General features: G+C 41.2%; 1 protein-coding gene across 3 annotated transcripts in view; it reads right to left on the bottom strand.

The window, feature by feature from the left end:
• The window catches only part of Klhl5 (kelch like family member 5), a 59,255-nt gene that overhangs the window by 16,546 nt on the left and 18,468 nt on the right, over positions 1–24,241 (bottom strand). Inside the window, exons 1-5 of one of the 3 annotated variants that reach the window (XM_029545218.1) lie at positions 19,231–19,971; positions 10,148–10,330; positions 8,231–8,367; positions 6,982–7,178; positions 3,007–3,219 (exon numbers count right to left, since the gene is read on the bottom strand). In XM_029545218.1, the coding sequence (XP_029401078.1) occupies positions 3,007–3,219; positions 6,982–7,178; positions 8,231–8,367; positions 10,148–10,330; positions 19,231–19,610 (1,110 nt within the window). In that variant the 5' untranslated portion in view covers positions 19,611–19,971. Of the gene's footprint in view, positions 1–3,006; positions 3,220–6,981; positions 7,179–8,230; positions 8,368–10,147; positions 10,331–19,230; positions 19,972–24,241 lie in introns of those variants that run through there. The other 2 variants (XM_021210674.2, XM_021210676.2) reach the window with 2 other exon arrangements.

The raw sequence follows: 24,241 nt of genomic DNA, 5'->3' as shown, positions 1-24,241 counted from the left end.
TATGTGGAGCACAGTAGATGCCTACGAAGCGCGCTCTCTCTCTCTCTCTCTCTCTCTCTCTCTCTCTCTGTGTGTGTGTGTGTGTGTGTGTGTGTTCCTGTGTGGGGGTGGGGTGGGGTGGGGTGTGAGCCTATGCCTGTGCCTTTGTGTCTCTTGAGCAGTGAGAGGGAGTACTGATAATCATCTAAATACATTGTATTCTATTCATACTGGAAGTTACCAAAGGTGTATGGGGGCGGCAACAGAGTAAAAGGGTTACATAGTGCAACCTACTATTATCATTTTAAGAAAGGAAAACACAGCTCAGAGCTCAGAGGCTAAATAACTGTTGACATTGTGCAGGGCACTGTAGCCAACTCAATCATATCTGCTCTTGCATTACTACCGCTCATCATGGACAGGGTCTTAAATCTGAGCAGGCACTCAAATCGGTGGTTTCTAGGGCCCATCTCACAGAGTTCTGAGATGAGGTCTAGTTATTTGTAATTCAAAAGTTCATAGGTGATGTCGATCCTACACTTCAAGAACCACTAGGCTCACCTACCAGAGTCCCCTCCTTGTCTGCCTTCTGTGTAGCACCTGATGACATAACACTTCCTCCTCCTCAGACATGAGATGGAGTTGTACTAACTCTCATCCTTTGGTAGGTTGCTAACGGCCACAGAACTTTAGATTTCCCACAGCCCATTCCTGTTTCCATTCTTCCTGGCCAGAATCATTCTTTTGCTTTGGGTTTCAACATGCTGCTAAGTTTTTCCATTTTTCCTCTTAATATTGTGAGGATTTAAGATTTAAGGTGCCAGGCAATTTTGGGAAAATGGTTCTCTGCTCCCCTTCCCACAGTACATGTTATCCCTCACTCTGCATCCTTTGTCTCGAATGACTTCACCTTCTAACCACATTTCACACACAGGGTGACTCTGGGCCCTTCTAACCCAGTCATTCAGTTTCATCAGTTTCTGGTCACTTCTCTCTGGCACTGTCTGAGTGTCTACTTCGCCTGGCCGAACTCTGACAGCCTTTCTAATGGGTTTCTAGTGTCGACCCTGATTCTTTGCAGTGCACTTATAGTGTTCTCGCCAAACAGAGTTACATTACGCCATTCTTATGATACAACCCTTCCGTCCTTCCTCATTGCTTTTAGGATAAAGTCCAAACTCCTTGGCATGATGAAAGGTTCTTTCACAATCTGGGTTAAATTCCTTCTGTAGCCTGATCTCTTACCATCACTCTTTATTTTTGAGCTCCAGTCAAGTGAGTGTTCTTCATATCCCATAGTGCATGCTTCCCAGCAGTGCACAATCTGGCCTCTTTCCTGGAAAACCCTCCCTCCACACACACACACACACACACACACACACACACACACACACACACACACCTCTGATGGCTAGTACAAGGTGCAGATCACATGACACTTAAGGAGGGCCACTCTGGTTCTCTGCCATTGTTTGTTGTTGTTTTGTTCTTGGGTTCCCGGTTGTTCTCGCATCTTGCCCCCTCTCCTATCATGACCTCTGCTTAGCACACTGTAACCACGCCTTGTTTGTATTGTTTCCCCTTAACCTATGCTCTGCAACTTTATACAAAGTGTGTTTAATAGGCAGACTAGTCTGTATTAAAGGGCACAGAACTGTACTTGGGTTCAAGTCCTAGCTCTGGCTCTCAGGAGCTCCATGTTAATCAGCAGTAAAGGCAGGCAGAGCCTCACTTGAGGGAGGACATGGAAGCAAGCAGCTACCTGGTGGCTCTGAGCATCTGCTTGTACTTGTATTGGCTTGTACCCCAGGTGTTGGACTAAATGACCTCCTGCCTTTCAAGTTGAAGGACTCAGGAAAATGTCCTATCCCCAAGTTCACAGGAACAGGAGTTTTAAAGGTTGGTGGGAAGCTTGCCATATCACAAGTGCCCTTCAAACTGCAGAACTGAAACTGTATTTCCATGCTATGTGGTTATAATACAGGCTCTTTCCAATATCTAATAAGATTTTTCATATTTTACTTTCTTTTATTTAGAAAAGAATAAGAGAGAATATCTACTAGGAAGCAAGGAAATTGCCCTCTTTAAATCTGATTTCAAGAGAATTATTTTATTATGTTATTTTCCCGACTTGCCACCCATTCACGCAGTTCCAGTGTAAATAGGGAGGCCTTGGTGTGAAGCCTTGGCAGTGACTTTTCTCTTCGCTAGATGGAAGGCAAACAGCCACGTCTACTCACGCTAGACAGAGATGATGTGTTATCTGCAAAACTAATGTAACAAGGCAAGATTTGTGGCGCTTTAAATAATTGGGAAAAAAAGAAAAAGAAAAGGAGGCTTGAATCGGCAAGCCCTCTCACCTACTCCGCTTTCAAGGCCTCTTTCTCTGTTCAGTGCCTGAGACAGGCAGAAGGAAAACAAACAAAAACAAAAACCCGCGGGAAAGTGTCTCCATTCTAGTGGAATAGTGGAAACTGTACAAAGGAGAAACTGTGCCAGCTTGTGAGGACGGACAACTCCAGATGCACTGTGAGGGCGTCTCCACTCTGAAACCGTGGCCTATATTTACAGCACATTCTGTTTCACAGAGTGCATTTCTCTCACCATAATCCTGACAGTCAGAAAAGAGCGATCTCTGGTTGGTCAGAACCAATAGTCACCTCTGCTTCCTAGCCGGGGCGATCAGGAAGCTCGAGGGTTAGAACATTTATCACAGAACCTAGTAGCTAGTGGGTGCTTAACCTACGGGTGACGAGGAGTTGATCTAAACTTTCCGGCTCTTAGGACCAAGTTCTCTCTAATTAGTAGAATAGGTATATAGTAGAGTTCAAGGAAATTGCTAATTCAAAATCAAGATTGTTACTTAACCAATGCAGTTTAGATAGCTTGATCCTCTGCACTACCAACAGAGGCAGCATTTGTTAGTTTACTATCTTCTAAACTCTACGTGCCACAGGAATACATGTATAACTTACTTTGACCGACTAGCCAAAGAAACGCACCTGCAGACAGGTGCCTATTAGTTACCTGTGGCGCGAGGAGAGGTAGCCTAATGTAAGCCAAAAGTTTACTGAGATCCTTCCGCCTCTGCTCCAAGTCGTGCCGGACCCAGGTGAGAAGTGCATTCAGTATGGTCTCTTCGTTAGGGATGTTCATGTCATCGCTGGCCAAGAGCTTGGCGATCTCATTGGCTGGGAGTAACACAAATTCCTGGTTCCTGATTACTTCCATGAAATGTTCCTAGAGGGGAAAAATGGCAAATAAATGACATTGTTCCTTTTAATCACCAATGTTTTATGAGAAAAGCTTAATTTTTTTTATATTAAGTGTCTAGAATAATTTGTACTTTAGACACAATTTTATACTTTAGTCCCCTTAGGAAACAAAGCCAAGAAAAACCCTAACCTTTATTGCTTTTTAAACATATGTGAGTAGAAACAATGTCAGACAATGACACTGTGAGTATGAACAGTGTCAGATGATGACACTGTGAGTGTGAACAGTGTCAGATGACAACATCGTGAGTGGGACAGTGTCAGAGGACGACACTGTGAAGTGGGAACAGTGTCAGAGGATGACACTGTGAAGTGAACCTATGACATTTACTTAGGGCTTTGTTCAGGTTCAGGAGTAGTTTTGACAAGGCTTCTGAAGGAAGATTGAATGTGTGCCACCACAGGTAGCTCAAACATTCCTAGGCTTTTTAGAAGACCACCCAGGATATCAGATCTATTGAGAAGACTTGAATCCCTCTAATTTGATTTATGCCAAGTCAGTTTGCTTTTAGCAAAAAGAGCCAAAACAAAACTGCTAACCTAGCACATATTAGACTGCCCGGGCCTGAGTCCCCACTGTGAATTGAAATGGGACACTATAAATGTTCCAGGTGTGATATAACTTGGTTATCATTATTATGTTAACTAATCTGGAGAGAAAGAAATCTATTCTTAAAATCTTTTCTTTTGCCGGGTGGTGGTGGCGCATGCCTTTAATCCCAGCACTCGGAAGGCAGAGGCAGGCAGATTTCTGAGTTCGAGGCCAGCCTGGTCTACAAAGTGAGCTCCAGGACAGCCAGGGCTATACAGAGAAACCCTGTCTTGAAAAAACAAAACAAATCTTTTCTTTTTATTGTAAAGTGTGTGCATGCGTGTGTGTCTGTGTGTGGGTGCAGGTGCCTGCAGAGGCCAGAGACTAGAGTTAAGGGTGGTTGTGAGCCATCTAACATGGCTACTAGAAATAAACATGGGCCTTTTGCAAGAGCAGCACAACTGCTGAACCATCTCTCCACCCTGAAGGAAAGAAATCTTTTTCTGCTTTGAAGTCTTAATGCACAAAGAGCTTACACTGCGGATATAAATGCAAATTCCACACATGCAATCTTGTAATGTTTCTCTTCTTCTTCCTAATGGACTATCTGTACATTATCAGCATACAAGGTTTCAGTAAAATAACTAACGCTGTTTAAATCAGAGCTAGAGATAAGGCCTATGAATAACTGTCTTCCATATTGAAATGAGAATCATATTTTCCATTTAGCCTGTGGTAACCCAAGCAAGATACTGATCTGAGATCTATCTTGGGCTGACATTCCTTTCAGCAGAGTCTTAGGAGGAAAACCATTCATGAATAATTAACTAAATTCAATTGCTCCAATTCATCATGATTTGTTAAAAGATACCAAAATGAATCTACTTTGGATGATTGATTACCATTTTCAGGAACCTATTTTAATAAAATCTCTGTGCTGGAATGGCTTCAAGCAAACTGCTCTACTCAGTTTCGGACTGACATTATCAGATGATTCGGGAACACACAGCAAGAGACAAAAATGATCAAAAACTGGGCTGAGGCTGCAGCTCAGTACTGAAGTGTTTGCCTGCTGTGAGGGATCCGGCATTCGACACTAGCACTGCAAACCTCTCAGACATTTAGGGCGCTTGTCATTCTAACCGTTAATAAATACTTTGCCGGATGAGGGACAAAGCCAAACACCTCTCAATATTTATCATCCTTTTCACAGTAAAGTTGTCCAAACTCTAACCATGGGAAGTTATAACTCAGTGATTATTAAGTAGACAATATGAATTTGGAAGAAGATCATATAGTTGTATGCAAAGGTATTTAATATATAGTGTTAGGTGGAAAGTAGAAAGATGAGTTTCTGGTCATTTAACACTATGATATGGCCAGGCATGATGGCACACACCTGTGATCTCGGCCCTGAGGCACACGGTGCTATGGATTTGAGGCCAGCCTGGGTCCAAGTATGGCACACTGGATAAGCCATGCATCTGTACAATACTAGTGTGACTCTGTTCTAGTTTCCAATGGTAGTAACTGCATTTCATCAGTAAGAGGAGGCTACCTGGCCAACTGTTAGTGTTATCTATTTCATAGAAGTGCTCTTTCACTCTATACAGTTTATATCACATGAAAACTGAATTTTTCAATAGATTATATAACACTACTAGAACAAGTTTACACACAAAGTTCTTTTCAGAAACATGATTTTGCTTTAAAGTAGTTGTTTTAGAAAAATTCAATGATTTTATTAGTTTTCAAGGCTCAGAAATAAAATTTAGAATTTTAAAACAAAATGTTCACATTTGCTTCATAAAACTATAATGGCATTAAATAGTCATAATGATAAAATAATCTAGAATGTTCTTTCCAGAGGTTAAGTGACATGTTCCAGATCATGTTCAGTGGCAATGAGAACTGGAACAGAAGCTTCCAGACTGTAGCATCCCAAGGAGCGGTTACCTGTCCCTGCCCATGCGTGTGAGGACGTCTGAGCACGCCCTGTGCACTATCATACACTAACAGAACTCACCAGCCTAGTGCTACATTTGTCTCATGCTTTCAATCTGTTTTATGAAACAAGCAGGCATCAACACACCAGACGCTTGCTAGAGTTGCCCTTTCCCCTTCAGAATTGCTTTTAAGCAAATGAAATTACTGAGGGATTTATTTAAACTGAAGATTAAATTTTGCTTTACATACTTATTCAGTTCCCATAGCAACATTCAAATCAGACAATCTGCCTCTAAATTACTTATTGTTATTAGAGTTCCATCGCATATCTCTGTTGAAGCTAAGTACTGCCAAGTAATGACCTTGACATAAAAAAAAAAAATCTACTGCAACTAATTGGCTATGAAAATAGCTTTAAAAACATTCAGCTAATTTCAATTGGATTAGCATCTGAGCTTTAAAGCAGCAATCATGCCTCTACTGTAAACAGCAGGAGTGACCTAAATGCATACAAATGTTTGCACATGTATTAAATGTATAAGGAAGAGATATTGGGCTCAGAGAAAAGGGACAAAGACACTTGCCACCAAGCCTGACCTTTGACTCCTCTGACCCACGCGGTGGAAGAAGAGAACTGACTCCAGCAAGCTGTCCTCTGACTGCACGTGTGCACTTGCTCAAACATATATGGAATGTTGAAACTGAAAGGGGGTCCTAAGAAGACTCCATCAATATGCCTTATTCCCTTGCTATCCTAGGTCAATCCACATTCCATTATCTCTCAGACTGCTGAATCAGAACTTCCTCTGATTTATTTGAACACACAATTCACTGTAGTTAGTAGGGGCATTGTCTTCCCACGGTGACAAGCACTTGTGTGTAATCAGAGGCATCTGAAATAGAAGGTCTCCCATTTGGCCTTTTACCCTTCATCTTATTGCTTACGCGACGGCCACTGTCACCAGTTTCCACTAGTGACCATCAGAGGGGTCTGCAGTTCATCCGTGTGCTGCAGTGGAATGTTTAGGGAAGTGTGCTTTTAAAAGCAGCGCACCTGCCACCTGCTGCTAGGAGGAGTCACCTTGCTGGTTTTCCTTCCCAAGCAGCAAGTCATAAACTGTGCTCATAAACTTGAACCTCAAAACTCGTGGCAAAGCCACATGAAAAGAGTGACATATAGCCAAGCTCTCAGAGGCAAGAAGTGGACCAGGGACAGCAGGACGTTCTGATTCTCACGCGAATACGTACCATCGTGTAATTGTGAGCCACTTTATGTAGATCTGTGCAGCCTTGGGCATCCGCGAAGGACCGAATCCCCAGGCAATTGGACGGGTGGAGCTGCTTCATCAGGAACTTGCAGCAGGCTTCCACCACCTGGGAGAGCTGGAGCAGGCAGGCTGTGGACAGCAGGCACTCGATGCTGTCTTCCTTCAGTTCAAGGCGGCCTTAAGGAGATTCATTAACGAGGCAGCTTCAGAAATCTTGTTTTTAAACAATAACTGGTGCTGACATGATTTCTAGATAAGAGCTCATTACACAATTACAGATCTTGAAGGCTTAAGATTCCAAAAAGAAAAATGAAGTATTAAATTCGAATCATTTTTATCCCTTTGTGACCTTTGATTAAAAAAAAAATGAATGGCTTATTTTCAGAATTTTTAAATGTTGCACTAATTAGTAACTAATATCTATGATGTATAATTCTTAAAATTTAAATGTAAAATTTGACTGTACTATATGTGTGAGTGTGTGTGTGTTTGCACACATGTGCACATGCGTGGAGGCCAGAGGAAAGTACCAGCTGTCTTATTCCACCACTCCTTTGCTTCATTTCATTGAAACTGGGGCTCACAGTTTTTTACCTTGGCTGTCCAGCCAGCAGCATCCTGTCTCTACCTTCCAGTGCTGGGGCTACAGGTACATATATCCACATCCCATGTTTAAAGTGGGTGCTAGAGATCTAAACTCAGGTCCTGTTTGCAAATCATCCAATCTTACCCACCAAGTCATTTCCCTAAACCCAAGTCATTTATTTTTATGTAAATATTTAAGGTACCATTCAAAGGACTGGGAGGAGATGGCTCAGTGGTTAGTGTACTGCTCTTCTCAGCACCTGTCAGGGGCTCCAGCTCCAGGGGATCCTAGGCCTCTGGTCTCCAGTCACCTGCTACACCTGTGTGTGTGTATGTGTGTGTGTGTGTGTGTGTGTGTGTGTGTGTGTGTGTGTGTGTAAGTTCTACAGGGAAAAAGTAGGCCACAGACAGACAGACACACACAATTATAAAAAAAATCTTTACAAATGTATTATTTAAAAATAGGGGGGGGCAGGAGAAGTTCAAGACCATCCTTGGCTACATAGTGAGTTCAATGTCAGCTTGAATATATGAGACTCTGTTTAAAAATCATAAACAGAAGAGAAAGGAAAAGAATTCAAATCTGCAATCAAATTGCATGACACAAACCTAAAGGACGTCAGTTTACATTTCCGACCTGTTACCTGTGTAGGCGTACTGAATTAAGGACCACAAGGAATTCGGCTCCACACCTTCCATTTTTATTTCCTCTTGCCTCGCCTCCCTGACATCATTAGTAAACATAGCAGCGAAATAATCTGAGACAGAAGATAGCACCAGTCTGAGGAGACATTAGAGGAGCAATCAATGAGCACGTTAAAGCAGGATGTTCAGTAATAAATGCATTCTCTTCTTTTTGTATTTGGTGTGCACAGGAGCACACGGCGCTGGGAAGTGCACCCTGCACTTGACAAATCCTTCCACTCTCCCCTTCCTTCCTTTGCATAACCAATCACCATTACTGGAAACGGTCTACCGAGGTGAATGATTTTGCTATGCACACACCACTTTACGATAGCTTTTAAAAAAAGCTGTAAGCACTTGCTACTAAGTTGGCTATATATGAAAAGAAAAATGTAAAGGTTATTTTTTCTTTGTCAATTTTGAAAATAACCTAAATTATTTGGGACAGAAGTGAATATGTAGGACATACTTGAAAATGGTGTTAGCAACTTTTATAACTATTAATATGTCTATATTTTTTGTTACAGTCTGGCATAGTTAAAATAAAGATGACAAGTTCTACAGGGCGAAAGTAGGCCACAGGTAAATGGTGTCACTCCGGTGAAAATCTGTTGCTTTAAATTATTCTTACTGGGGGAGGTGGAGACGTTCGTTAGTTCTGGAGATGCCTGGGATGGGACAGTGCTCAGTTTAAGGGCAGAGGTGCACACCCACCATGCCAGGAACCGCGAGGGCTCTGTGAGGACTCTGTGAGGGTCCTGTGGAGTGAGCAAGGAGGGTGAGTTCTGAGACAGTTCCAGAGTGGCAATGGCAAGCTGGGTTGCACAGGTCACCAAAGGTACTCTGATCACTCAGCTCAGTGACCTGGGGAGTCACTGCAAGCTTTCCAGAGCTGCAGGCTCTTTGCTACAAACAGTGTAGGGCAGGAGACAGCAGAGAGCCCGAGGGGTCACCTGTGTCAAGCGCTGGTGTCAGCACGTGCTGGTGGCTGAGGTGATGAGCTCTGTTTCAGAGCTACTGTGAGATGCCTCTGGGAAATTAACGTTGAAATCTCCTCTCTAAGAAACCATGTTTGCAACACAGACATTTTATGACAGGGTCTGTCAATAAATGTATGCTAACTCACAGCTATAACTCAAGTTCCTGCTTTCTGATGGATTCACTTCCACTTGGAAGGGTTTTATGAAAATTTTTGGACAATGTCAACTAATGTTGGAAGACGTAAAAATAATCTCTGTGTCAATGTGGCGATTAATAATGAATAACTGAACACATCAACTCGTCAGGTGACATGAGTTATTCTTTTCTAAAATTTTCTTTTTTCCTTTAGAAATGTGTCATTTGTGTTAAAGGGTCACCACTGCCACCATCATAGGGATCAGAAAATAAATCAGGGAACACACGGGAGTTGTATGACTTGCTGAGGGGCAGGGAACTTAGGTGGTCCGAGTGCACGGCTAGCACACAGGCCTGGTTCACCCACAGCATTAAAGAGAGAAAAGAAAAACTGTTAAGATTTTGCGAACTCTATTTTTTGTGTGTTTTCTCCTCCTGGCTATCCACACACTCTAATTTCCATCAAGCTTATTTAAAGCACTTAATGAGTATTTAATATGCATGGAGACTGTCTGCTGTGGATGACATCTACAGCAAACAGTACTGACTGATCTGAGGCTGACGCCTGTGTCTCCACAAAAGAAAACACGGACATTTGTACCTAGCAATCGCACATGCGGTTTTCTTCATAGACATTCTGTGAGGCAGATCACTACCCGGAAGCCTGAGGGTTACCTGGTGTACCTCACCTCACCACACAGGTAACAGGTGACGTTACCTAGGGAACACTTCATGTATGTGGGAATGTAGAGGACAGTCACCTGTGAGCTGGAATCCTGCGGTCGCCAGCGACTAAAATGACGTCACACAGTTGCTTGTGCCTCAAATAGTTTTCCATTTTTTTAAATGTTTGCTCCGCATGGTTAAGAGCTTGAAAGAATTCATCTGACGAGCATGGCTCCATAGCCTGGCAGGATGACAATGTCTGACTGCTATTGGAAGTCCTGAAAAGAGAAGACACACATTTTAAAAAATCAGCATGTAATTAAAGCTTTTCCCCACTAAGTCCCTTTAAACCCTTCATGTGCAATATAAGAAACAGAGCCATCAATCAGTATTAGATAACCACTCATTGTCTTTTTTTCTTTTTCCTGTGCAGGGTCTCACCGCACAGCCCAGGCCTCCTCAAGACCCGCCATCTTTGCCTCAGTGTACCAAGTCTGGGATTACAGGCATGCATGCTTGCTACTTTTGTGTTTTAAAACCTATGATGCTTTGGGTACTTGTGTCTTGTAAGCACATGAATGAAGGTGTCACCAACAGCTATAGCTATGCATATTCTTTGATTTCCATTTTTTAGTTATCTTTGGTAAATGCTGTTATTCAGATGAAAAAGAGTCAAGCTATAGTCATACTGATGGATATATCTCCTAATACATTTAATGGTGTCATTATTATTGTGTTTGAGATAAAAGTTATCCTTTACTTAAAAACAGGTTATTTTTCATAGACGTTATCTATAAAATGCACTGCCACAAAAACAGCATTGTAAATGATTCTCTCAAAAACTCAGACAAGCAACAATACATATTTCAAAGGTTAAGTTAGTTTAAAGTAACTCGAGGCTGGAGTCCTAGGTATGTGTGCTGGAGTAAAGTAAAGGGATGTGAAGTCAGTAAGTTCCTTGCCAAGTGTCACAGAGTTTGGTCATGGAAGTAGAGACTGCTGTCTGGTGAACGCCTTTTCCTCCTGAGAAAGCTAGACCGAATTTACCTCACACATAGGTGTACTCTGAGGGAGGGGCGTGCACACGTTAATATCTTAAGAGTAGGAGAAAAGTCACACTATCTTATTTTTTGTAAGCCACGAGTTCTCTCTAAAACAAAGTAAATGAAGTACTTCTTTGCTGGGGATCTGATGCATGTACCCCACTTCCCATGCATCACCAGAATGAACAGGAATGACAAGCCAGTGAGTAAGCTAAAAGGTTTGGTTCATCATCTGATTGTAAACACTAATCAATATTCAATTTGAAAAGAACAGTCATTATTTAACAGTTGCCACTAAGTTATGGTCTTACTTAATATCAAGAGAAGCCCAGTTCATTAGTAGACCATTTTATTTCTCGTCAGGAACTTTCAGGGAATTTTGAGTTGGATCCCCAGACAAATCTGGGTATCATGGGGAACACTCACACTTGGGGCATCTCACTTGGTCTGAGGTGAAACTCAGAAACTGTATTTTTTCAGAAGTCATGAGTTGCTCCTAATATTTCCATGGGCTGAGGACCACTGGTGTACACTTTGGGTTAGGGTTAGAGGTAGATACCTTAGATGGCTGAGTGTACAATGAACCCACAGTTCAAAACACTGATCTGAAAGATGGAATCTTTATTTCCAATAGATGTAAACTGGGTTTCCTAGAAGAAAATGTTTAAACTCTCTCTCTCTCTCTGTCTCTGTCTCTGTCTCTGTCTCTGTCTCTCTCTCTCTCTCTCTCTCTGTGCGTGTGTGTGTGCATGTGTGTGTCTGAATGTACATAAGTGCACTTTATGTGCACAGATCAGAAGATTATCCTAGATACCCCTATAACTGGTCTTATAGACATCTGTGAGCCACCATATGGGTGCTGTGAACCAACTCAAGTTCTCTAGAAGAACAAGCACTCCTAACTGCTGAGTCACCCCAACACTGTACACATAAGCATTAACAAAAAGCTCTTGTGTTTCTAGAACAACACTTCAAATTTCTTTCTTATTTGTGATCAAGTCTTCAGCTGCTGCCACCTTAAGGGAACAGATTATTTCAATGTGACAATTAATTACAGATTTCTAGAGATAGAAACCATATCCACTACTTCAAATGAAGCATCAAAAGACGTGCAGGCTTCTGGTTTGTAGTCTATGGAAAGCTCGGCTATGTCCATACAGTATACACGACCAGAAAGAAGCAGAGCTTGTCACCGGACTTTGATGACTGCACGCCTCCCCAGCAAGATTTGCTTTCATTTTTTAAAGGCAGTTCAGATAATACAATTCTAATAAGTACTTTCTTAAAAAACAATTTACTGTACATCCATTCAACTATAAGGAATTAAACTATATGTATTCAAATTACTATATATAGAATTTTCACAACTAAAAGAAACCTACTCTATTATTTAATCCAAAAGTCTTATGTTGCATATGAAAAAATTTGAGGTCCTAAATGGCTAACATGACCAGCCAAGGAAACACAGGGCGGCTAATTATTGTACTGGGCCAGAAGGTGTTCAAACTGTTCGAATTGTCCACAAAAGGAGAATCCTTCCCACCTTTACACTAAGTCCAAGGTCTACAGTATTAGTTCAAGGACTAAAGGCTTGATGGGAGGATAAAGCTCCATTGAGGGCAGGTGTTAGAAGGAAGAGTTTCAGACCAAAGACCACTCCTGTACAGCAGCTCCTCAGCTAGGGATGGGAAAGGTTTCCACAGATGGAGAACACAGCACACCCACACCTTTACATGATTGACAAGAGAACGTTTCCAGCTCTGTCTTCCCCAGTGTGCTTTAGTTTTGAGAGGTAAGCTGAAGCGTACTGAAGAGTGACTGAGCACTTCAGGAAGGTTCTAGAGGTGTTACCCAATACAATAGCAAATGGCCATTTTGAAGCCATTTCAAAATTTAAAAACCCACAGTTTTATTTTTATAAAATAAAAAATTCAATGCTTTAGTAGATGGGCTAGTCACACTTTAAATGCCTATTACGATGGGGCAGTGGAGACCCGTGCAAACTCATCAATGCATGAAGTCTGACTGCACAGTGCTGGTCCAGAATCCCACCCGCCTGGGGTCAGCTCCAATTCAGTCACTCACTGTGTGTCACTGGGCACGTTATCATTTCTCTACCCTTTATCTTCTTCTCCACCAAAATAGGAGCAATGCACAGGATTTGATTTTAAAACATTTCTTGTAGGAAGATTACAAAATGGAATAATCCATGCATAGTCCACACAGGTTAGGTACATAATCAGGGAAAGTCAGTGGTGGGAGACGGTGCTTTGCAGTGGCCAATGAAAGGCCTTATATTGATGTAACGTTCTCTGGTTGTCTGTTAAAAGATAATCCCCATTATTACCAATTTTTTATAACTCAGTTCATACTTCCTCTTTAAAATGGCCTTTAGTAACCCAAGCAGGCATCCTAACTTACAACAGAAACATCTGGGAATAGATGTGGAGCATTTGAAGTGTATCTCTCTGTTCTGCTTGAGCCTTGCATGGTAACAGAAGAACTTCATCTAGCATCTCTGCTCAGTTTTGTTTACAGTATATTACTAATATGGTAAACTGCATTTCAAAGATCTGCAAGAAGTTATTCAAATCATTTGTGGCAGACCTTCACTGTAATGAATTATACATTGAGGGATATTTCCAGGCAGTATAGAACTGTTTAATTTTTAGTCTATGTCACTGAACTAGGGAATGAATTTAAGTCAGAAAATGGCTGAACACATAAAAAATTGGCAAGAACAAAAAAGGTTCAGATCACAACTGTTTACAGAGTGACTCCCAAGGTGTGGCACTGTGACATCGGGATGCCGGGGGATGCGTAGGAAGGAGCTTTAGTGAAAGGTCTGGAAATAGAATTCAAGTTTTATATGACGGAAAACATTTATCTGGCGACATGACAGCATGTGTAATTCTCCAGATTTCACACATCTGTGTACTTGTGTATACACCATATGTGCCATGACACTGTTCCTCACCACATCCCCCACCTCTCTCTGGGACAGGATCTTCCTGTGTAGCAGTGGCTGGCCTGGAACTCACTAGTAGATCATGCTGGCCTCAAACATGGAGATTGCAGACCTCTGCCCCCCTGGTAATAGGATTAAAGGTCTGTGCCACCATATCTGGCACAGTAGAATTTTTTTTAATGAAGTCATTATTTTTAGAAAAGTTTTAAAAAGTAGCTTATAGAAATTATACTGCATATGCCTTTGAGTAGGTAGAGAGCTGCTTTGGAGCTGTGACTAGCCTGCCTGGCTCACTCCCAGTGTAAGTGATTGATGCTTGGCACCTGCACCATAACAGGTGACGGCTAGGATCTATGCCTCTGCAGAGGTACAATTACTGCACCATGAATCTCTTAGCATCTTTCACAAATACTCATAATCAAAATTATAAAATAAAATCTATATCTATTAGTGTAGGTTATCTGTCTGAGTTTTTATGTATATATCAACAGCTCAAGAATTATCTTTAAAGACTGGAACTGCAGTTCAGTGGTAGAACACTGCTGAGCAAGGGTTGGGGTCTTGGCTCAATCCCTAGCACCTCTCAAAACAGAAAAGCATTGTTATCCTTTACCTTTTCAAGAAAAACACACTCTTATTTGGGACCTCCCTCCTCCCCCACCCATGGAACCCTGAAGTGCTAGCCACTCAAGCATGAAGACCTCCAGCACCCACATTAAAGACTATGGGCCTTTAACCCCAGGTTTTACTCACTGCACTTTTTATTATAACCTCAAGTCTATTCCTTATTTCTATAATACTGACTTTCAGCTGGACACACGGCCACTCTCAAGTAGAGAGTACATTTAAAGCCTCTCTTCTAACTAGCTGCAGCCACACAGCTGAGTTCCCCTCATGGAGTAAGAGATACACGACTTGTGTCACTTCTCTCACACCTAGCCTTTTCTTTGGCCTTTCCCTCAGATGAGAATGGAGAGGGAAGCTGAGCAATCTTTGAACACACAGAGAGGATATTACTCTACACAGTGGAGAAAGATATGCAAAGGGGTATGGGCCTCTGCATGAACTGTAAGACAGAGATCTATCTGCCCTCGGCCACTGGTCCACCTGTCACCTGTGCATCTAATGACAATCTATGACAATCGATGATAGACAACAAATCATTTTAGTCTACGATCTATCAACACACTCATTCTTAAAGTTAAATGACCAAATTATTTGGTAACAAGTCAGTGTGGGGTGTGTGTGTGCGCGCGCACACACATGCGCGCGCAGGCACATGTGTGCCACTGTTTTCACGTTTAAAACCTTAAAACCTCACTGTCCAGATTCAAACACAATATAAGCAAAATCAAATGTGATTGTTAAGTATTACTCTTGGGTTCTTCTGCTGCAAAAACCTGGAACTTCAAGGGTCAACTGTAGTCTAGAATAGTGGCATATCCTGTAATCTCCACATCTGGTAGACTAAGGTAGGAGGGTTAAGTTCATGGGCAATGTGAACTACATATTAAGATGCCATCTTAATATGGGGGAGGAGAAATAGCTCAGCTGTTAGGAGCATTTACTGCTCTTGCTGAAGCCCCAGGTATGATTCCAGCACCCACATGGCAGCTCACAACTGTCTGCAACACCAGGTTACATTTAGGATATATATATATATAAATTTGAGAGAGAGCAAGGAGTAGTATATAAGAAAGTTAGGAAAGAGAAAAGGGAAGGGAAAATGTAATTATATTCTAATAGCAAGATAAGTAACAAATAAATAAACATACTTTGTAAAGATAATTATCTTTAGAAAGGGGCTGATAGGGAGGGAGGCAGGAGTCCAGGATATGCAGAGGCGAAACACAGGATTTAAAAGCGACTCAGTTATAGGGGTTCTAGCGCCCTCTTCTGTCCTTCAAGGATACCAGTAACACACGTGATATACATACATAGGTGCAGGCAAACACTCGTCACATAAAATAAAGTAAATACTGTGTAAAATGTGCCTTTAAAAATAGCACTGTGGAAACTAAACAAGTAACCACACTGAAGGCTTAGAGCCGTGTCTCAGAGTAAAGTTCCTCTGGGAACTTTAGTTACATATTTTTTCTTTTTTGGAAGAGCTTAAATTGCAATAATATTTTGTGTAAAACTGACTTTAAAAGTTCAAATATCCACCAGGTGTTGGCACACGCCTTTAATTCCAGTACTCAAGGCAGAGGCAGGTGGATTTCTATTCTAGGACAGCCAGGGCTACACAGAGGAACTCTGTCTCAAAAAACCACCACCACCACCAATAATAGGAATAATAATAATAATGATTTCTTTACTTAATAGGTGTCAAACATTACCTAACTCTACAGTGAGTCAGTTGAATAATATGCAAACCATTTGTACCCTGATTACATGGTAGTAGCTATGGACATCTTGATGGGCCTGGCAGGAAACAGACTAACTAGATAGATGTTAGAAATCTATCTCACATTAGACATGAAAATTCTGTTACTTCAAGTCTGAAATTGCTCACGCTATATCAAAACAAAACAAAGTTTATATTTTAGTACCAAAGTTGACCCCCACAGAGGAAGTACAACTAAGCTATAGAGTCAAGTTAAAAGCTGAGAAATGTCTGAATGGTTCAGCAAAGTGGCAGTGAACGTGGTCAGAGGCCAACGCTTGGGCAGACCTTTCAGCTAGATAACAGCTGACAATACAGTCCTTCAGCTGCCCACACCTACGATGGCTGTCAGCATTCTGTCGGTGCGAGACCACTCAGCTGTCCTTCTCCTACCCTAAACCCCAAAAGTTCTGTTTAAGTTCTGATCTCTGTTTTGATGACTGCTCCTAAGAAGAAACCGGTCTGTTATATGTGCATCTTCACTGTATCTTTAATATTTTCAGATATTAATTTATAACATGCTCAGGTTCCTAGCTTATCATTTGCAAATATATACAAAAAGAATTGTTCCAAGTTATGTATACACATCTGATAATGTCACTGCAACTTCTTTGACAACAGTATTAACGGGCTTTGATTTGCTTATAGTAAAAGGACACTCACTTAGGAACTTTGGCTATTTAAAATGCTGAGGGTGGCAAATTTCTCCCTGTGACAAAGGTTAAAGTGTCAGCCAGAGGATTGACAGAAGACATAAAAATTGGGTACATTTAACATAGGAGGACATGGAGATGTGAGGGAAAAGCACACTCTAAACTCTAGACCTTTTTTTGTTTTCAGTAATATTGAAATGTTAAACCATCAAGAATAAGCTCTTGCATGGCCCCTCCTATCTACAAATCAGAGGTTTTCTTATATTATGTTTTACTGTACACATAGTTTTTTTTTTTTTTTTTTTTTAAATTAGGTCTCTGAGGACGTGACCTGTCTACTCCCATCATTCACCATGTCCTTGATGAGCATTTTAATTTTATATTCCTATAAGTAAAAATATCAATGCAAGATTCTTCAGACTATACAATAACTATCTCTGAGTCAGAACAAAAATCTTTTCTCTCATTACTAACACCTCACCAAAATATTTCAGTGTATACACAAAAGAGGGTTAAATTTTAATATTCATTGGTTATGTTAACTACCTCTGAAATAAGGAAGTATGTGTAAATTTTCTCAACATTAGACATGTGCATAAATGTTATCACATAATTGGGTAGTAGATAGATGTTAATATTTTTATGATCTTAGCTGGTAAAGAAGTGAATGTTTTGTTTTTAAACACTATTTAAATATTCTTAATATATTGATTTTTCAAATGGAATGATTATTTTCACACAGAAATTGGTAAAAAAAAATTCAAAAATTCAAAATTTGTTTTCTTTATGGCAAAAGTTTTCCCCAAGATATAATAGGATCATGTTTGTTGAGTTAATCTCAATATTAAAATTATTCATGGCTCCTTTTCCCTTACAATAAAGGCAAGTCGTGAAGTAATAACATTTTTAATTAAATATGCTATTTACCTAAGTAAAGATTCTCCCCTCTCTCAGTTATACAGGTTACAGATGACAGTCTATGTTTCTATCCCCCACAGATCAGAATTCTATGTTCTGAAGGTTAGAGGAGGAGAAGGGGCGAGGATCTCCAAGCATGAGACACTTGAATCTATGAGTCTATTCGATTCTCATTCTTCAGGATGCCTACACTAACAATAGCCAATCTAGAGATTATAATAATCAAAACCTGCAAACTAATTTCAAAGAGAAAAAAGTTATTGAATGTCAAACGAGGAGGTATTTGTGTCTTTAAGTATTTAGAAATATTCTACAGTGAAGATGTATCAGATGGCGACTTTCGCTTGTTACACAGCATGGAAAACGGACCAAGAAAATCCATCCTAAAGATAAGAAGGTGCCAGGGAAGAGGGAAAAAATCATCATGAAATTATCAATTCTTTGCTTTATTGCATTTCTTCCAACTCATTTTTCTTATCATCTTTTTGACTGGCTGACCACATCTAGCACCCCCGACACCATGTTCTCTTAAACTTTACTAAAAGATTATCTTTCTTTTCCTTAACCAGTTTGAATTTCAGTGGAGAGTGGGGTAACAGGAATCGGTGGTGCTATCCTTGAGAGAGAGAGACACATTACTTAGGAGAGACACATTACTTAGTATTCTCTGTCTTAGTCTGCAGAGCTGCAACATCCACAGGACAAAGACATAACCACAGAAAAACAGTATTGACAACTAAAATGGTGTCAAAAATTGGGAACTACAGTGTATCGCTTTTTGTAGAACCTTTCATTTTTATCAAATTAAAACGACTCCACAATCTAACCCAAAATATCACAAGGATTTACACTGTAGAAATGTCTCATAGTTTTACTGTAAATACAGAAGTCAGATGAATAAAGACAGGCAACACCGTATAAAAATGCTGCTGCATATTATTTTCAAGGCAGTGTCAGCTCTATACATGAAACGCAAGGTATTTCAAAATGAAAGCTATTTGTTGCCTTTAAATTTCACAGAATTAACGTTGAGACATTTCCCAAATCCTAGCAAACGTACATATCCATACCAAGATGCCATTCATGTAGGCAGTTCACGGGAAGCAGATGTACGGACAACCACAGAGATTAGCTAGTAAACAGTCAGTTATTCTCCAATATCATAGAGCCCACACCCCGCACCCCGTCTGACAGTAAGAGAATAATCAACCTGCTCGAGCTGGAATCAGATTCATTTTCCTCTTCACTAGTACCATCATCCACTTCTGGTCTCTCCAGCCAGTGTGCACCAGCACAGCCTTCTGCTGTAAACTCAAATGCAGGGACATCTGAGGTGGATGCCATTGGCCAAGAAGGTGAATTCTGGAAATCCAGTTGGCTGGACCTTCGGTAACCAATGGAAGCCAAAGGCAATTGTAGGTTACACGGATCTAAAAACTTTCTTCCACCGTTTGCTCCGGTCTGTCCTCGGTTCCAAAATTCTCCCTGCTGACTGTCAACTGAAGAATTAGACGATGCTTGATGGCCAAACCACCTCCACCTGATTTTCAAAATCTGTTTCACGTCAAACTCTTTGCGAGAACCAGACATCCTCAGAGAAACCGAGCGATCGTCTAGGCAACGGGCAAAAAGCACGGCGCACAGATTTGTGCATCCAACCAAGGCAAGAGAAGTATATTCCCTGCTGTACCCAAAAAATAGCTTTAAAAGAAAACAAATCGTTCAAATATATATCTCCATTTACTTTCATCCCAATATATCAGACTATGAAGAACAAAGGGTAATGAATAAAGATGAACGCGGCGGAACACTCCGCTCGATCAGTGCAAACTCTGATCCACCTATCCTGAAGCAGCCCCAGCACTTTTCCCTGCTCCCCTTCCCATCCAGACCCTGAGCTCTCACAAACACTGACAGCATTCATTAAAGTCCTTTCAAATGCAGAACACCACCCCCTCCGCTGAACCGCAAATGACAGAGACTGAGAGCACTATCCCGCTGCAGACTGGAATCGCAGCCTTTACTGCTCAGTGCATTAACTCTTTTACTGCTGACGCGAGAGCCGTTAACCCAGAGTGCCTTTCCTTTGTACTTAAAAACCACTCTACCACCAGCAGTGGTTCCTGCTTTTAAACTAAGTTTCTAGGTGAGAGATCACAGAACAAATTTGGTTTTTTGTTTTTTGTTTTTTTTTTAAGCATTTTTAAATGAGATTTGAGGATTCTTGAGCTGTGTTGGGTGGGGATGAGGAGGAGGGTCTAAGCTGGGGCTCTGGACTGGTGGCCACTATCCTCCTGTCGCCTCCTTCTCCTCCCAGGATGCACAGTGACACACTTGGGTAAGAGTTCATTTGAACAGAGGATAATGAGAAAAACTAGACGAAAAAGTTTGAAAACTACAATGGACCAAAATATGTCAGTACTTATTCTTTAAAAGAGATACCCTGACACCAATATCACTCACTCTAATTCAAACAGGGCTGGTTCCTCCAGTTTAACACCAAGATTTTCTATTGGAAAGGGATGGTGGGGCTCAAGGCTACCAAGATTCCTTAGCTGCAGAGAGCACTGGACTGTGGCCTTTGTGGCCAACAAGACAGAGCAGTGCTCTGGACACGCTCACCGCAAATTGATAAGGAAAAAGATTAAAATTTAAAATACTAAATAGTTACTTTGAGTATTCTAGTAGGTGTGGTGGAAGACAGGAATACACACATACTAATGTCTAACCTCCAAAATGAATAAATACAGTTACTGAAGTGAATAAAAGCACTGATTAGTTAAAATATAAAATATTTTAATAGTGTAATATTAAGAATTTGTGATTTATAAGTGCAGAACAGAATTTAGGTTTTCAGTACTGAACCCCCTGTCAAATAATTTCAAATAAAGCTGTTTTGACATTGGCTGAAAGTCTGTTTTGGAGACTTTTGGCATAAAAATACCACGAGGCCTGTAGCTTAACCTCACGTGGCCCCTAGAGCGAAAAACTGTTCAGAGAAACAGAGTAAGAAGCATGAAAGGCCATGTAGAGCTCTGGACTACGCACTGTGGGGAAGCCTCCAACCGGTTCTGTTAGCTCCTGGGTCGGATGGTTTAGGCTGAATGGCACTGGATTTACATAAGCTGGGATGTTCCAAGCAAGCAACCAACACTGACAAGGAGGGGCTCAGCCAGCTAGCCATACCTGGTTAACTTTAAGAACAGGAGAAAGTTAGGTGAAGGATGGAGACAAAACACCTGAGCACAAACTCAAGGTGATGTCAAGTAGGGTGCCTAGGAGAGCCATGCTTCGGAGAATTAGTGTGCTGGGAGCAGTGACGTGACACCCTTGACTCTGCTCTCACCTAGTCAGACAACTATTACATCACTGAGTCCATATGATGTCACGCCCTCTTTTACAATGCTGTTTGAGTTCCAATTACCCTGGCTGTAAATCCTCTCAAGGTTATAGTCTCTCGAGAATTGCCACCCTTACAAACAATTCCTCCATTTCTCTGTGCTTGTGATTCCTCATGTGGGCAGCAAACCTCCTTCCTGGCAAGTTTCTGCCTACTAGAGATGTAGCTGTCAGTGCCTGGGATGACCAGAGAATGCTGTAAGCCTTGAGAGGACAGGTGCCAAAGATGACATCTTGGCAAAGCACAGTATACACTGCCACAGTGGGAAATGTCACAGCAATGGTGCATATGGACTTTACCTTCAATTCATTCAAAAAGAGCCTGCCAACTACTTCTATACAAAGCATGCAAAGGAAAGATCACTGACATCTTAGAGCTTTCAAAGATGTTTTTAACCTTATATGCTGACAAAGGAAAGGATCATGAACTATTACAAAAGAACAATTTGTGTGTCGTGTGTGTGGTACACATGTGCAGGCCAGAGCTAAACAGCAGGTGTCTCTCTCTGTCATGCTCTCCATTACTGACTAAGACAGGGTCTCTCACGGACCCAGCTAGCTGGCTGGCCAAGGAGCTCTTGGGATCTGTGCCTGTCCTCCTGCCCAGTGCCATGGTTCCAAGTATGACACCTACAGTCATGCTCAGCGTTTCACATGGCTGCTGGGGATCCCAACTAAGTCCCTGTGCTTACCAAGCAAGCATTCTTACCACTGAGCCATCTCTCCACAAAATAAATTTTTTTTTTTTAAGATTTATTTATTTATCATATGTAAGTACACTGTAGCTGTCTTCAGACACTCCAGAAGAGGGCATCAGATCTTGTTAGGGGTGGCTATGAGCCACCATGTGGTTGCTGGGATTTGAACTCCGGACCATTGGAAGAGCAGTCGGGTGCTCTTACCCACTGAGCCATCTCACCAGCCCCACAAAATAAATTTTAATAAATATCACTTTATATGTGTGAAATTTTAAATCGAATCAATGTGAGAACACTCGCCAGTGCTCTGCATTCCAGGAAATGCTGGGTTTTTTTTATAGCTAGAAGTGGTTTGATTGTTATCTTGTCTGGTGAGTCATTGAAACCTGAACTCAACAGTGGCATTCATTAAGGACCACTGAGACATGAGCCATTCATTTCTTAAAAGTAATTCTCCATCAGGAGAAATTCAGACTTAAGGAGCCATGGATGTTAAACTATGAGGTCACATCCCTACTGCCAAAAGGACTCAAAGGGCCTTTTATCAGAAAATTGGGCTATACATTGAATGCATACCTGCTTACAATAGTAGCTGTTCAGAGCAGGCTATCAGACAGGCTTCACGGTTTGAAAGGGACACCAGGATTGGGTTGCAGAAGGACAAACATCAGCAGTTAACTGCTGCCACTGTGACCAGGATTCAATTCACCCCTCTCTCACTCATAATGCCACTTTCACACATTTATAAGAATTTTGATTATTGCTAGAAGAAAGATCATACTGTATATACATTTTGGACATTTTCTTTTCTTTTTGAGAATATTTTAAGTTATGTGTATGTGATTGGATGCACATTTGAGTACAGGTGCCCTCAGAGGCCAGAGGTTTCAGATGTTGTGAACCACCATCCTACCTGGGTCTGGGAACTAAACTTAGTCCTCTGGAAGGCAACAACGAGTGCTCTTAACCACTGAGCCATCTCTCTAGCTCTGCATGTTGCTTTGCTTATATAATTTCATACACACATGGGGATACTAACTAGTAAACCTCTTAAACACTTTCATGATATTTTATAGTTGTAAAAAAGTTCATTACTCTCTCTGAGGTGTGCATGGTGGCTCAGACTGTGCATTTCAGAACTAAGGAGGCTGAAACAGGATCACTGCCATGAGTTTGAGGCCAGTCTGGGTCACATCTCAAGTTCCATGCCAGGCTTGTCTATATTGTGAGACTGTGTCTCAAACCAAACCAGACCAAACCAGACCAGACCAGACCACACCAAATCAGACCAGACCAAACCAAACCAAACCAATAGCACCCATCTTGCAAATAATAGGCTTTGAGTTGTTTTCAAGTTTCTGTTTGCTACTACGGGCAACACTGAAGTAAGTGTCTTGGGAGGCTCTTGTGTTGACACAGCTAGTTCCCAGGAGAATTGCTGCAGTGAAGGTATACGCATTTAAAATTTGAGTAGTTTAACTTTCCTCAAATCCACATTTCGACAGAAAAGAATGACCCTCCTCTCACCATCTTCCGCAGGCCTGACCCTGGCAATGAGACTGCAATTCTTTTGGTTCTAGATGACGTCTGGCCTTGAGCACATTTTTATAGGCCCATTGACCATTTCTGAACTGGCTACATCTATTTTTTTCCCCCTAGGTCATTTGTCTTTGTTTTACCATCAAGTAGAGACTTGCTATATATTATACATTTTTAGAAGCTATTGGTTTTGTTTTAGATTTTTTTTTTTCTAGTCAATTTCCAGATGAACAGCAGCTAGCTTTTGTACCTTTAGAGGCATGCTAGGGCAACAAGAGTTTAAATCACAAGTAGAAAGCACAACGTATTTTCATGACAGGAACCAACCATGCAATTTTCACTAAGGTCCAAGGACAATGACAAACAGTTCTTGCTCCTTCCCAAAGGGAGCCACAACCTTTGGCATAGGCTCCTTTTCTCAAACGTATTCCTCTGTTCATTATTGTCCTAAAATTAATTCATAGACTGGGGCTGGAAGTTTAGCACATGTGAAGGTTCAATTTCTCCCACTGCCTCCAAAAACAGTCAGTTGTCTGAGCCACTTGATGAATATATGAACTATGATATTCCAAACACACATACATA

Source organism: Mus pahari, chromosome 13 (assembly GCF_900095145.1).
Source record: "Mus pahari chromosome 13, PAHARI_EIJ_v1.1, whole genome shotgun sequence".
Taxonomy (NCBI): domain Eukaryota; kingdom Metazoa; phylum Chordata; class Mammalia; order Rodentia; family Muridae; genus Mus; species Mus pahari.
This window is presented reverse-complemented; position numbering and strand designations above follow the sequence as displayed.